Consider the following 16,676-nt stretch of genomic DNA (forward strand, 5'->3'; position numbering starts at 1 on the left):
GGGAGGGAGGGAGGGAGGGAGGGAGGGAGGGAGGGAGGGAGGGAGGGAGGGAGGGAGGGAGGGAGGGAGGGAGGGAGGGAGGGAGGGAGGGAGGGAGGGAGGGAGGGAGGGAGGGAGGGAGGGAGGGAGGGAGGGAGGGAGGGAGGGAGGGAGGGAGGGAGGGAGGGAGGGAGGGAGGGAGGGAGGGAGGGAGGGAGGGAGGGAGGGAGGGAGGGAGGGAGGGAGGGAGGGAGGGAGGGAGGGAGAGAGAGGCACGGTGGAGCATCAGTAGAGTGCTGCCTTACAGCACCAGTGACCCGGGTTCGATCCCGACTACAGGCACTGCCTTTTCGGGGTCTCCCCGTGACCTGCGTGGGTTTTCCCCGAGATCTTCGGTTTCCTCCCACACTCCAAAGACGTGCAGGTTAATTGGCTTGGTATAAAAGTTAAATTGTCCCGAGCGTGTGTAGGGTCGTGTTAATGCGCGGGCAATCACCGGTCGGCACGGACTCGGCGGGCCGAAGGGCCTGTTCCCGTGCTGTATCTCTTAACTAAACTAAACTAACCTAAGAAGAGTAAGTACACTCCTTTCCATTGCGACCGACAGGCCGGCCGGGAAGAATTTAGCAGTTGTTGCAGGAGGTGGGGTTTTTTTTTCCGGAAAGGCACAGCAGTGATTTATCAAAAGTACTTCTGCACGCTTACGGGGACTGTCACCTGAAACGGCATGAGAGTTGAGACTGATGTTTGAAAGAGATCTGCCTGACAGCAGACATCTAAATGTTTTGCGTTTTAAATTGGAGCTTCTCAGAATCCTGGCACGTCGGGAGCCCAAGATGAAGCAAACGCCGTCAGAAGATGTACCTGACAGAACTGTCTCCAGCAACCATTTATCTCGGTCGGGGAGCTGGCAATCCTATCCCCCACCCCCCTGCTTGGCTGCCAGTCACAGGCTTGGAATATAACTAAGGCATATGCAACATCCGAGAGTGAACTGCCAGGGAGATGACAGCCTGTAGATGGCAGTTTTAGATAGTATTTCCTGGAGGAAGAGGTTAGCGATTTAAGCTGACAGCACTGCATCCCCCCCCGAGACCTATTCCCCCCTTGCGTACAAAATAAATAACATTAAAGGAAAGGTGCCTGATGGCGGGGAGGAACAGTCATGCGAGAACTACATAAAACAATTAGTTTAGTTTGGTTTCGAGATACAGCGCAGAAACAGGCCCTGAGGCCCACTGACTCCACGCCGACCAGCGATCCCCGCACACTGGCACTGTCCTGCACACATGAGGGACCATTTTCTTTTAAAACAATTTTACCAAGACGATTAACCCACAAACCTGTGCGTCTTTGAAGCATGCAGGTACAGCAGGCAGTGAAGAAATCCAATAGAATGTTGGCCTTCATAAGAAGAGGAGTTGAGTATAGGAGCAAAGAGGTCCTTCTGCAGTTGGACAGGGCCCTAGTGAGACCGCACCTGGAGTACTGTGTGCAGTTTTGGTCACCAAATTTGAGGAAGGATATTCTTGCTGTTGAGGGCGTGCAGCGTAGGTTTACTAGGTTAATTTCCGGAATGGCGGGACTGACATATGTTGAAAGACTGGAGCGGCTAGGCTTGTATGCACTGGAATTTAGAAGGATGAGAGGAGATCTTATCGAAACGTATAAGATTATTAAGGGGTTGGACACGTTAGAGGCAGGAAACATGTTCCCAATGTTGGGGGAGTCCAGAACAAGGGGCCACAGTTTAAGAATAAGGGGTAGGCCATTTAGAACTGAGATGAGGAAAAACCTTTTCAGCCAGAGAGTTGTGAATCTGTGGAATTCTCTGCCTCAGAAGGCAGTGGAGGCCAATTCTCTGAATGCATTCAAGAGAGAGCTAGATAGAGCTCTTAAGGATAGCAGAGTCAAGGGGTATGGGGAGAAGGCAGGAACGGGGTACTGATTGAGAATGATCAGCCATGATCACATTGAATGGCGGTGCTGGCTCGAAGGGCCGAATGGCCTCCTCGTGCACCTATTGTCTATTGTCTATTGTTTGGAGCGCAAAACAAACACCGGAGCTCCAAGGGATAGGCATTGATGGGGCAGAATGGTGAGAGATCTGTTTCGTGAGCTAGACCGTTCAGGACTTGAGGTAGTGGGTTGGGGTGTGAGCATTGGTGGGGCAGGACACCGAGACAGAGTGGGCGTGGAGATGATGTTTCCACTCGTGGGAAAGTCTAAGACCTGAGATCATAGCCTCGAAGCAAAAGGACGTTCCTTTAGGAAGGAGATGAGGAGGAATTTCTTCAGTCAGAGGGTGGTGAATCTGTGGGATTCGTGCCACATAAGGCGGTGGAGGCCAAGTCAATGGATAATTTTAATGGGTGGCTAGACTAGTGCGGATAGATAGATTAGTACTTGGTTAGTATTGGTGTCAGGGGTTATGGGGAGAAGGCAGGAGAATGGGGTTGAGAGGGGAAGATAAATCAGCCGTGATTGAAATGACGAGTTGACTTGATGGGCTGAATGGGCAAATTCTGCTCCTATAACTTATGAACTTATAATTGATCGGATGAATCAGTCTGAGAAAAGGGACTATATATTTATGCAAAGGATTGCAAATCTTTGGGATTCTCTATTTCAAGAGGATTATGGATGGTCAGTCACTGCATACAGTCAAGGCAAGCATTGAATGATTATTGGATAGTAGGACGATCGATGGATATAGACACAAAATGCTGGAGTAACTCAGTGGGACAGGCAGCATCTCTGGAGAGAAGGAATGGGTGACATTTCGGGTTGAGACCCTTCTTCAGACCCGAAACGTCACCCATTCCTTCTCTCCAGAGATGCTGCCTGTCCCGGTGAGTTACTCCAGCAGTTTGTGTTTATCTTCGGTGTAAACCAGCATCTGCAGTTCCTTCCTCCACGAATCAATGGATTTGGCAGGAATGTAGACTTGATGGACAGGATCACGCATACTATTGAACTGCAGAGCAGACATAAGGGGTCACAGTGCTCATTATCATGGTTTATGTTTTCACTCTGGCAGTGAGAGAACTGGAGCACAACGTAGGAGTATTCCATTGACAGGACTGAATCAATAGGTTCATAGGTTCATAAGTTCACTAGTGATAGGAGCAGAATTAGGCCATTCGGCCCATCAAGTCTACTCCGCCATTTAATCGTGGCTGATCTATCCCTCCCCCACAGCCTCATTCTCCTGACTTCTCCCCATAACCCCTGACATCCGTACTACTAATCAAGAATTTACCTATCTCTGCCTTAAAAATATCCATCGACTTGGCCTCCACAGCCTTCTGTGGCAAAGAATTCCACAGATTCACCACCCTCTGACTAAAGAAATCTCTCCTCATCTCCTTCCGAAAGGAACATCCTTGTCTGGAAACATAGAGGAGAGTAACACTGAGATCCATTCGCATTCAGAAGATCACCGTACCATTCATCTCTGTCAGCATCGCAGTTACACTGGTACTTGTTGTCCAGGCAACTCTCCTCCATTCCACAGGCACATTTCTGAACTCCGGGCAATGAACCTCCCCAGTAAGTCTGTTTCTCATTGGTCCTCCCAATCCACCAGGTAAATGGGCTCCCACCTGTAAGAAAACATAGAATGAGCATTAACCACAAATTATAAGTCCATTGGTTGTAGGAGCAGAACTAGGCCATTTGGACCATCAAGTCTACTCCAGCCATTCAATCATGGCCGATCTATCTTTCACGTTTCAATCCCATTCTCCTGCCTTCTCCCCGTAACCCCTGCCACCCTTACCAATCAAGTATTTGTCAATCTCTGCCTTAAAAATATCTGCTGACAGCCTTGAGGAGAGAACTTCTTCAAAGTAGAAAACGTCACCCATTCCTTCTCTCCAGAGATGCTGCCCGACCCGCTGAGTTACTCCAGCATTTTGTGATACGTCCTACTGACAGCCTCCACAGCCTTCTGTGGCAATGAATGCCGCTGATTCACCACCCTCTGACAAAAGAAATTCCTCCTCATCTCCTTTCTGAAGGTGCGTCCTTTAATCCTGGGGCTATGACCTCTAGTCCTAGACTCTCCCACCAGTGGAAACATCCTCTCCACACCCACTCTGTCCAGACCTTTCACTGTTCGTTAGCATCAGTTCAACTGAGTTGGCTTGAATTTTGCAAGGCTGAATCAAGCCTTTAGACTTTAGGGACGCAGCACGGAAACTGGCCCTTCGGCCCACTGAGTCCCTGCCGACCAGCGATCACCCCGTACACTAACACTATCGTACCAGGGACTATTTAACGGAGCCAATTAACCTACAAATCTGTTCCTTTTTTGGAGTGTGGGAGGAAACTGGAGCACCCGGAGAAAACCCATACAGGTCACCAGGATAATGTACAAACTAATGTGCATACCACACCCGTGGTCAGGATCAAACCGGGGTCTCTGGCGCTGTAAGGCAACAATTCTACCAGTGCGCCACCGTGCCGCCCTAGCGAGTCAAAGAGTCACAGATCAACAGCGGCTGGGAAATAGTCCCTACGGCCCATCAGGTCAATAGACAATAGACAATAGACAATAGGTGCTGGAGGAGGCCATTCAGCCCTTCGAGCCAGCACCGCCATTCAATGCGATCATGGCTGATCACTCTCAATCAGTACCCCGTTCCTGCCTTCTCCCCATAACCCCTCACTCCGCTATCCTTAAGAGCTCTATCCAGCTCTCTCTTGAAAGCATCCAACGAACTGGCCTCCACTGCCTTCTGAGGCAGAGAATTCCACACCTTCACCACTCTCTGACTGAAAAAGTTCTTCCTCATCTCCGTTCTAAATGGCCTACCCCTTATTCTTAAACTGCGGCCCCTTGTTCTGGACTCCCCCCAACATTGGGAACATGTTTCCTGCCTCTAATGTGTCCAATCCCCTAATTATCTTATATGTTTCAATAAGATTCCCCCCTCATCCTTCTAAATTCCAGTGTATACAAGCCCAATCGCTCCAGCCTTTCAACATACGACAGTCCCGCCATTCCGGGAATTAACCTAGTGAACCTAGTGAACTGACCAATGCCCACACACTTACACTGACCTGCATCAATACCATTGTGCCTATAAATAAATTGTGGTATGTACCATCACAAATTTCTGGCAACTTTTTAAAAAAAAATTAATACTGGCAACAAAACACAAAATGTTGGAGGAATTCAGCAGGTCAAGCAGCGTCTGTGGAGGGAACAGACATATGAATGCTTCGGTTTGGGAAGACTGAACACTGAAAGTCTGAAACAAAATCAGAAGTTCACAGAAAAATGCTCTCCAAATCAATAGACAATAGACAATAGGTGCAGGAGTAGGCCATTCGGCCCTTCGAGCCAGCACCGCCATTCAATGTGATCATGGCTGATCATCCACAATCAGTACCCCGTTCCTGCCTTCTCCCCATACCCCCTGACTACACTATCATTAAGAGCTCTATCTAGCTCTCTCTTGAATGCATCCAGAGAATTGGCCTCCACTGCCTTCTGAGGCAGTGAATTACCAGGCCCCTATACAACTGCATTACTCCTATACTGAAATCCTCTTGTTATGAAGGCCAACATTCCATTAGCTTTCTTCACTGCCTGCTTCACCTGCACGCCAACGTTCAGTGACTGGTGTGCAAGGACACCCAGGTCTCGCTGCACTTCCCCCTTACCTAACCTAACACCATTAAGATAATAATCTGCCTCCTTGTTTTTGCTGCCAAAGTGGATAACCTCACATTTATCTATATTATACTGCATCTGCCACGCATCTGCCCACTCGCTCAACCTGTCCAGGTCACCCTGCAACCTCCTGACATCCCCTTCACAGGTCACACTGCCACCCAGCTTTGTGTCATCCGCAAACTTGCTAGTGTTTTGCTTCTAATTCCCTCTTCCAAATCATGAATAAACATGGTAAACAGTTGCCATATTGATATAATATTGACAGAGGCCGATTGTGACAAGCTTTGGAAACGAGACACTGGGCGCCGTTTTTCTCTCTGAGTCGATGAACCCAGACTTGCTGATAATGTTCAGCTTTCTCAGTCATCGGGGAAAGGCTCTCGTCGTGCGGATAGGGATTATCATAACATATCATATATCTACAGCCGGAAACAGACCCTTTCGGCCCTCCAAGTCCGTGCCGCCCAGTGATCCCCGTACATTAACACTATCCTACACCCACTAGGGACAATTTCTTTTAACATTTACCCAGCCAATTAACCTACATACCTGTACGTCTTTGGAGTGTGGGAGGAGACCGAAGATCTCGGAGAAAACCCACGCAGGTCACGGGGAGAACGTACAAACTCCTTACAGTGCAGCACCCGTAGTCAGGATCGAACCTGAGTCTCCGGCGCTGCATTCGCTGTAAAGCAGCAACTCTACCGCTGCGCCACCGTGCCGTGTTGTGAAAGGAAATGCATCGTTAGTCGTTTTTCTTTCTTTTGTCCACCAACTGAAGTTTTTGCCACAAGGGCAAGCTGCTAATGGCGTGCCGTCATGAATTTCTTTCACGCATAACTTCCGCAGTCACTATTTTATTTTACAGCCAATTACAAGAAACTGGAAAGCCGCCGCCTGGCAGCAGAGAGGGAAATAAAAATACCGTCGTGATCTCTTGGTCACGTCAACGGCACCGAGATGCGAGTGTTAAAAGCATTATGTTTTTTGACTGGCTAATTTTCGTTATTATTTGCGACCGCATTTCACGGTGCTACCTGGTGTTATAAATAATTAAAACGTATCATCTGCGATCAGTCGGAAACAATCATTTGCATTCTCTCAAGAGGCTCCATAATTATCCAGAACGTACAGTGTAGAAACAGGGCCTTCAGCTCATTAAGTCCAAGCCAGTAATTATTGTTTTCCACGAAGCCTATTTTTTTTTCCCCATCTTTGCTCACTGTCATTGTAACTTTTGATTCCTTTTTTAGCTCTTGCATTTTGCTTTCAAGGTTTCAACGCCGTTTCGCACCCCACCCCACCCCATCGCCCCCCCAACCCGCCGCCCCCCACCCCCGCACCCCCCCCCCCCCCCCCCCGCCTCGGTCACAGCAGACAAGGGTAGACCCAAAATGCCAGTGGTATCTCAGTGGGACGGGCAGCATCTCCGGAGAGAAGGCGAGGGGCGACGTTTCGGGTCGGGACACCTTCTCCGGGCCGAGAGTCAGGGGAGAGGGAGGCATGTGGAAGGGTGAAAGGTGTGGGAAAGACTGGTCCAAGCAGACGATGATCAAGGAAGATGTGGAACGGATCATTGTTAGCTGACGACAGACACAAAATGCTGGGGCAACTCATCAGCGGGACGGGCAGCATCTCTGGAGAGAAGGAACGGGTGACGTTTCGGGTCGAGACCCTTCTTCGGACTGAGAGTCAGGGGAGTGGGCGGGCACAGACACATAAGGCAGTGTAAGGTGTGAAAACGAGAGATCAAAGGAGACGCGGTTCAAGGAAAATGTAGAACGTCACCCATTTATTCATTCATTCATTCATTCATTCCTTCTCTCCAGAGATGCTGCCTGCCCCGCTAAGTTACTCCAGCTCTTTTTTAAAATCTATCTTCGATTTAAACCGGCATCCGCTGTTCCTTCCTGAACATCATGTTGTTAGCTGTTTCCGCGCTGTATCTCAAAACAAAATAATTAAATTCTGATAAATCTCTCCCTAGTGGATAACGGACTGGAGAAACACATCACAGCAAATGTAGTTGGATCAGCGATTTCTTTGGTCTAGGCGTGTATACGTCTTGATGTATATTTGAGAGCAATCTTGAAAGAGTGATATTTTTTATTTTGTATGTTCGGTCTTCCTTGTGATAATAGTTTTTCTTTGATATTTTCCCTGCAGGCTGTTCTTTTAATGAAACGGCAGATGTATGTTGAAAGGAGGGAGATTTTCTTCTGCTTGACAGTGTCTATCTCTCTGTCAACTACCTCGAAAGTAAAACAGATTTCAGTTTAGTTTAGAGATGCAGCACGGAAACAGGCACTTCGGCCCACCGAAACCGCGATGACCAGCGATCCCCGCACATTAACACACACACACACAAGGGACAATCTACACATACACCAAGCCAATTAACCTACAGACCGGTACGTCTTTGGAGTGTGGGAGGAAACCGGAGATATCGGAGAAAACCCACGTAGGTCACGGGGAGAACGTACAAACTCCGTACAGGCATAGACAATAGGTGCAGGAGTAGGCCATTCGGCCCTTCGAGCAGGCATGATCAATGTGATCATGGCTGATCATTCTCAATCAGTACCCCGTTCCTGCCTTCTCCCCATACCCCCTGACTCCGCTATCCTTAAGAGTTCTATCTAGCTCTCTCTTGAATGCATTCAGAGAATTGGCCTCCACTGCCCTCTGAGGCAGAGAATTCCACAGATTCACAACTCTCTGACTGAAAAGGTTTTTCCTCATCTCTGTTCTAAATGGCCTACCCCTTATTCTTAAACTGTGGCCCCTGGTTCTGGACTCCCCCAACATTGGGAACATGTTTCCTGCCTCTAACGTGTCCAACCCCTTAATAATCTTATACGTTTCGATAAGATCCCCTCTCATCCTTCTAAATTCCAGTGTATACAAGCCTAGTCACTCCAGTCTTTCAACATGTGACAATCCCGCCATTCTGGGAATTAACCTAGTAAACCTACGCTGCACGCCCTCAATAGCAAGAATATCCTTCCTCAAATTTGGAGACCAAAATTGCACACAGTACTCCAGGTGCGGTCTCACTAGGGCCCTGTACAACTGCACACAGTGCTCCAGGTGGGGTCTCACTAGGGCCCTGTACAACTGCACACAGTACTCCAGGTGCCGTCTCACTAGGGCCCTGTACAACTGCAGAAGGACCTCTAGTCGGGATCGAACCCGGGTCTCCGTCGCTGCAAGCGCTGCAAGGCAGCAAATCTACCGCTGCGCCACCGTGGCCGTTTGTCTGTGGAAGCTTGCTGTTCCTAAGATCATAGGTGATGGGAGCAGAAATAGGCCATTCGGCCCATCAAGCCCTACTCAACCATGGCTGATTTATCTCCCTCCTAACTCCATTCTCCTGCTGCCTCCCCATAACCCCTGACACCTGTGCTAATCAAGAATCTAGTTATCCAATAAAGGATTCAGCGAAACCTCTTCACCTGGAGGTTGGTTTAAATATAAAGCTAGCAACCATATGGAGTGGCCAAGACTAGTAACGGATGGATTTCAGGGAAAATTAGATAAATACGTGAGGGAGAAAGGAATCAAAGACCCTGTTCATGTTCATAGGTTCTAGGAGCAGAATTAGGCCATTCAGCTCCTCATGTCGACTCTGCCGTTCAATCATGGCTGGTCTATCTTCCCCTCTCAACCCCATTCTCCTGTCTTCTCCCCATAACCCCTGACACCCGTACTAATCAAGAATCTATCCATCTCTGCCTTAAGAATATCCATTGACTTGGCCTCCACAACCTTCTGTGGCATTGAATTCCACAGATTCGCCACCCTGTAGTGCTCAAGGTCATGACACAGTGCAGGCGGTGGGAGAGAGGAGGATGATGGCAAAGATAACATCGCTGCTGGACAACGACTCCCACCCCCATGCAGGACACTGTCACTGCACTGAGTAGCTCCTTCAGTGACAGACCCCTTCGCCCCAAGTGCGTGAAGGAGAGATATTGGAGGTCCTTCCTTCCTGCTGCTGTGAGACTGCACAGATCTAGATGTTAACTTATTTACATCGGCAAACCCAAACGCAGGCTCGGCGATCGTTTCGCTCAACACCTTCGCTCAGTCTGCCTTAACCAACCTGATCTCCCGGTGGCTGAGCACTTCAACTCCCCCTCCCACTCCCAGTCTGACCTTTCTGTCATGGGCCTCCCCTAGTGCCTTAGTGAGGCCCACCGGAAATTGGAGGAACAGCACCTCATATTTCGCTTGGGCAGCTTGCAGCCCAGCGGTATGAACATTGACTTCTCCAACTTTAGATAGTTCCTCTGTCCCTCCCTTCCCCTCCCTCTTCCCATATCTCCCTCTATCTTCCTGTCTCCACCTATATCCTTCCTTTGTCCCGCCCCCCTGACATCAGTCTGAAGAAGGGTCTCGACCCGAAACGTCACCCATTCCTTCTCTCCTGAGATGCTGACTGACCTGCTGAGTTACACCAGCATTTTGTGTCTATAATGAGGAATGAGGCCCACTTCTTACAAAGGAATAATTTTTAAAAAGCTGCACTTTAAAGATGCTTATTTGTATGTAAAGGACTTTGGAACATAAAAATGTGAAAGGCATTTTATAAATGCAGGTCTTCTATTTACATTTAGAGATATTTAAGTGCTTACCATATTCATTTCACTACACATTTATGTGTATGTGACAAATAAATGACTATTGATCCAAATAAACGAACTAGTGGTTTAGTTTTAATTTAGTTTAGTTTAGTTTAGAGATACTGCGTGGAAACAGGCCCTTTCATCCCACCGAGTCTGCACCGACCAGTGATCCCCACACATTAACACTACCCTACACACACAAGGGACAAGTTATATTTATACCAAACCAATTATCCCAACAGACGTGAGCGTCCTTTGTTCACAAAATGCTGGAGTAACTCAGCAGGTCAGGCAGCATCTCAGGAGAGAAGGAATGGGTGACGTTTCGGGTCGAGACCGTTCTTCAGACTGATGTCAGGGGGGTGGGACAAAGGAAGGATATAGGTGGAGACAGGAAGATAGGGGGAGAACTGGGAAGGGGGAGGCGAAGAGAGGGACAGAGGAACTATCTAAAGTTGTAGAAGTCAATGTTCATACCGCTGGGCTGCAAGCTGCCCAAGCAAAATCTGAGGTGCTGTTCCTCCAATTTCCGGTGGGCCTCACTATGGCACTGGAGGAGGCCCATGACAGAAAGGTCAGACTGGGAGTGGGAGGGGGAGTTGAAGTGCTCAGCCACCGGGAGATCAGGTTGGTTAAGGCAGACTGAGCGAAGATGTTGAGCAAAACGATCGCCGAGCCTGCGTTTGGTTTCGCCGATGTAAAGAAGTTGACATCCAGAGCAGCGGATACAATAGATGAGGTTGGAGGAGGTGCAGGTGAACCTCTGTCTCACCTGGAACGTCCCTTGAGTGTGGGAGGAAACCGAAGATCTCTGAGAAAACCCCACGCAGGTCACGGGGAGAACGAACAAACCCCATATCGACAGCACCGGCAGTCGGGATCGTACCCGGGTCTCTGGCGCTGCAAGGCAGCAACTCTACCGCTCTGCGCCACCGTGCTGCCCCGCTGCGCCGCCACGCCACCCTTGCCGTAGTTTACTTCTAATTTATTTTGTGGAGTAATTTGATTTTAAAATAATCAACATCTTAAAAGAAATGAATAGCTGGAATGACTGAAGCATATTGTAGCCTGGATGCTCAACGCTACAAATCGAATTAGAAATGGTTCCGGGATGTGTTTACCTGGAGATAACTGCGTACAACATTCTGAATACAAATGCATATACTTGCGATGCCACATCAATGAGATATTTGCATGGATTAATTCTATTCAGAGTTGAATGTCAAGTGCTGCGTTTTGAGGTAATGAGATTTTTCTCCTGTTAATCACCCGACTTCTATGTTTGGAACGGCGATCATAAAATTGTTATCTTTATTGGGGAAATGTCCAAATGGATTGCCATCGGTGGTCCAGAGAGCAGATTAACTGGAAAGGGGAAAGAATTCTGCTAATCAGCAGCCGAGCAAAGTCTTCCTAGTCCCTGGCGGTCTGGTGGTACGGTGGTTAACTTACTAGACTTGCAGCAAGAGCTTCGGATCATTGATCCGACACAGGAGTTTAAATCCCACCAAGGCAGCTGCTAAATTTAATTTTGTTAATTAAATAAATGTGGATTTTCTTTAAAACCCATCTCACTGGTGGTGACTACGGGATGCGTGTATTATTGTTAAAGCTCTTCGCTTCGTCAAACTCCTTTGGAGAGGCATGGAAGTAAGAGCTTTAACAATGCAGTTGTACAGGGCATTGGTGAGACCACACCTGGAGTACTGCGTACAGTTTTGGTCTCCTAATCTGAGGAAAGACATTCTTGCCATAGAGGGAGTACAGAGAAGGTTCACCAGATTGATTCCTGGGATGGCAGGACTTTCATAAGAAGAAAGACTGGATAGACTCGGCTTGTACTCGCTGGAATTTAGAAGATTGAGGGGGGATCTTATAGAAACTTACAAAATTCTTAAGGGGTTGGACAGGCTAGATGCAGGAAGATTGTTCCCGATGTTGGGGAAGTCCAGAACAAGGGGTCACAGTTTAAGGATAAGGGGGAAATCTTTTAGGACCGAGATGAGAAAGTTTTTTTTCACACTATATATAATAGGGTGAATCCGTGGAATTCTCTGCCACAGAAGGTAGTTGAGGCCAGTTCATTGGCTATATTTAAGAGGGAGTTAGATGTGGCCCTTGTGGCTAAAGGGATCAGGGGGTATAGAGAGAAGGTAGGTACGGGATACTGAGTTGGATGATCAGCCATGATCATATTGAATGGCGGTGCGTACAGGCTCGAAGGGCCGAATGGCCTACTCCTGCACCTATTTTCTATGTTTCTATGTAGCTCCAGCCCCACTAATGGGGGTCAGGCTTTAGACCTTGGACTTCGAACTCCAAAGGAAATACGGGTTTGTAGATCCATCGGCTCGGTAAAATTGCGAATTGTCTCTGGTCTGTGTAGGGTAGCGTTAGTGTGCGGGGATCGCTGGTCGGCACGGACTCGATGGGCAGAAGGGCCTGTTTCCCTGTTGCATCTCAAAGCTAAACTAAACTTTAGAGATACAGCGTGAAAACAGATCCTTCGGCCCACCGAGTCTGCGCCGACCAGCGATCGGCCTATCCTACACACTAGGGACAATTTACAATTTACCGATTTGTCAATTAAGCTATAAACCTGCACATTTTTGGAGTGTGGGCGGAAACCAAATCACCCGGAGGAAACCCACGTGGTCACAGGGACATATATACACTCCGTACAGACAGCACCCATTGTCAGGATCGAACCAGGGTATATGGCGTTGCAAGGCAGCAACTCTACCGCTGCGCCACCGGGCTGGCCTGATAGTTCTGAACGGTCTCCTCAATCAATGGGCAATTGAATGGACATTCTAGGAACAAATAAATAACAGAGAAAACGATAAACAGTCCTTCCTCAATTTGTTAGGGGAGTATTAATAACTGAACCAGTAAAGTCAATAGACAATAGACAATAGACAATAGACAATAGGTGCACGAGGACGCCATTCGGCCCTTCGAGCCAGCACTGCCATTCAATGTGATCATGGCTGATCATTCTCAATCAGTACCCCGTTCCTGCCTTCTCCCCCATACCCCCTGACTCCGCTATCCTTAAGAGCTCTATCTAGCTCTCTCTTGAATGCATTCAGAGAATTGGCCTCCACTGCCTTCTGAGGCAGAGAATTCCACAGATTCACAACTCTCTGACTGAAAAAGTTTTTCCTCATCTCAGTTCTAAACGGCCTACCCCTTATTCTTAAACTGTGGCCCCTTGTTCTGGATTCCCCCAACATTGGGAACATGTTTCCTGCGTGTCCAACCCCTTAATAATCTTATACGTTTCGATAAGATCTCCTCTCATCCTTTTAAATTCCAGTGTATACATGCCTAGTCGCTCCAGTCTTTCAACATATGACAGTCAAAGATAGGCCGAAGCTGTATCTCTAAACTTAATTTTAAAAATCTGATTTTGGTTTCAAGTTTCTAGATTTTGTTTGTAGTACTTTTAGTTTATATTCATTTTTGAGATCTGTGTGTCTCCTGCACATCCACACTTATTGTCCACCTTGTCATGAACCAAATATTATTTTTCTTGCTATCACCACAAATTGGCAAATATACCCTTTAATAAAGCTGCCCTGGGAAAAACAACTTTAATGGACCTCAAAGAACTTTACTCTCCTCACCATGTTGGCCTGGACTGTTTACAGAGTTCACAAGTTCACAAGTCATAGGAGTAGAATTAGGCCATTCGGCCCATCGAGTCTACTCCGCCATTCAATCATGGCTGATCTCTGCCACCTAATCCCATTCTCCTGCCTTCTCCCCATAACCCTTGACACAGTTCTAATCAAGAACTTGTCTATCTCTGCCTTAAAAATATCCACTGACTTGGCCTCCACAGCCCTCTGTGGCAATGAGCTCCACAGACTAACCACCCTCTGACCGAAGGAGTTCCTCCTCAACTCCTTTCGAAAAGAGCGCCCTTTAATTCTGAGGCCGTGACCTCTGGTCCTAGACTCTCCCACCAGTGGAAACATCCTTTTTCCACATCCACTCTATCTATGCCTTTCATTATTCTATAAGTTTCAATGAGGTCTCCCCTCAACCTTCTAAACTCTAGCGAATACAGGCCCAGTGCTGTCAAACGCTCATCATATGCTAACCCACTCAATCCTGGAACCATTCTCGTAAATCTCCTCTCTACCCTCTCCAGAGACAACACATCCTTCCTTAGATATGGGGCCCACATTTGCTCACAGTAGTCCAAATGTGGCCTGACCAGTCGCTTGTAGGGCCTCAGGTCCTATAGAGTTACAGAGTCATATAGCCCACAGAAACAGACCCTTCGGCCAATGAAGCATGCACCAACCATGAAACACACGAGTGATGGGCTCTCGATTAGGAAAGGCATCAAAGGTTGTGGAGAGAAGGCAGGAGAATGGGGTAGAGAGGATAAAATAGATCAACCGCGATTGAATGGCGGAGTAGACCAGATGGGCTGAATGGCCTAATTCTGCTACTGCGTCTCATGGTCTACACATTGACACCACTCCGATATTGGCAACAACTGAATCAATCCTACACTAGGGGCGATTTACAGTGGTCAATTAATCTAATTATTGCAATTCCTATTTTTGTTTTTTATCTCAATAAGAAGCCAATTAGATTTATAAATTGGTCATGGAGTTGCATTATTTATGAAGGAGAGGGAGCAAATGGGTTATGACAGACAATCAGTCCAATATTAGTTGTGCAGAAGCCAGTGTAATCGATCATCAGGGACATAAATGTGCACTTGAGAAAGCATTCATTTATCAAAAAGATTTAGCATAGCTTTGTGAAGCTAATGTCGCGTCTGACTAACTTGATCTGAATTTTTTTAGCTTTGTGTTAGGACCATGTCGGCTGTGGTGGAGTTCTGCAAGGCATTTAATAAGAGGCATTTTTAGCCGCAATTAGCGAAGGGCCCGGATAGAGTGGATGTGGAGAGGATGTTTCCACAAGTGGGAGAGTCTAGGACCAGAGGTCACAGCCTCAGAATTAAAGGATGTTCCTTCTGACGACGACCTTCTACCGCTGCACCATAGAGAGCATCCTAACACATGGCATCCCTGTGTGGTATCTCAGCTGCACGGAGGCAGAGAGGAAAGCTCTTCAGCGGGTAGTCCATAGAGCTCAGAGGACCATCGGAACACAGCTACCAGCCTTGGAGGGCATCTACTACACACGATGCCTCAGAAAAGCCACCAGCATCCACAAAGACTCTTCACACCCCTGCAACAGTCTGTTCGAACTTCTACCATCAGGCAGATGCTACAAGCCCTTTTACGCCCGCACCTCCAGACTCAGGAACAGCTTCATCCCCAGGGCCATAGCTGCTATGAACCGGTCCTGCTGAGCCGGATGGTCACATCGCACAGTGAACCGGCACAGATCTACTTGCACTTTATTCTGTTTTAAAACTGTTCTAATTCGTTTCATTGGGTTGTTTAAATGAATACTGAGTAGCTAATTAATTTATTGCATCGGATGGGAGGCGCATTCCCAATCTCGTTGTACCCCTGTACAATGACAATAAAGATATATTGTATTGTATTGTATTTAGGAAGGAGATGAGTAGGAATGTCTTCAGTCAGAGGGTGGTGAATCTGTGGAATTCTTTTGCCACAGAAGGCTGTGGAGGCCAAGTCAGTGGATATTTTCAAAGCAGAGATAGGTAGTTTCTTGATAGGTATGGACGTCAGGGGTTATGAGGAGAAGGTAGGAGAATGGGAGAGGGAGAGATAGATCAGCCACGATTGAATGGCGGAGTAGACTTGAAGGGCTGAATGGCCTAATTCTGATCCTATCACTTATGACCTTATAACCTTATCAAATGGGAACACGCAGTGATTCTGCGTGAAGGGTTGGTGAGAAATTATGTAAAGTCAAAATAAGGGGACCATTAACATTATCACCTAAACCTCTGTGGAACAAAACTTGCCCTACACATATCCTTTAAACTCTCCCTCGGTGGCACAGCAGTAGAGTTGCTGCCTTACAGTGAACGCAGCGCCGGGCACCCGGGTTCCATCCCGACCACGGGCGCTTGTCTGTACGGAGTTTGTACGTTCTCCCCGTGACCTGCGTGGGTTTTCTCCGAGCTCTTCGGTTACCTCACACACTCCAAAGACGCACAGGTATGTAGGTTAATTGGCTTGGTAAATGTAAAAAATTGTCCCTAGTGGATGTAGGATGGTGTTAATGCGCAGGGATCGCTGGTCGGCGCGGACCCGGTGGGCCGAAGGGCCTGTTTCCGCGCTGTATCTCTGAACTAAACTAAACCAAACTCTGACGATAAATCTATACCCTCACATATTAGACATTTCCACCCTATAGAAAAGGTTTGGCTTGCCTCTCGATGCCCCTCATATAGACTTCCAAACGTTTTTTTTTCA

At 47.7% G+C, this 16,676-nt stretch overlaps 1 protein-coding gene across 1 annotated transcript in view; it reads right to left on the reverse strand.

The window, feature by feature from the left end:
* Positions 1-16,676, reverse strand: part of LOC144595736 (contactin-associated protein-like 5) — a 970,382-nt gene that overhangs the window by 233,046 nt on the left and 720,660 nt on the right. The window contains 1 exon segment of the mRNA XM_078403311.1: positions 3,428-3,584. Coding sequence (XP_078259437.1) covers positions 3,428-3,584 — 157 coding nt within the window.

Source organism: Rhinoraja longicauda, chromosome 8 (genome assembly GCF_053455715.1).
Source record: "Rhinoraja longicauda isolate Sanriku21f chromosome 8, sRhiLon1.1, whole genome shotgun sequence".
NCBI lineage: Eukaryota > Metazoa > Chordata > Chondrichthyes > Rajiformes > Arhynchobatidae > Rhinoraja > Rhinoraja longicauda.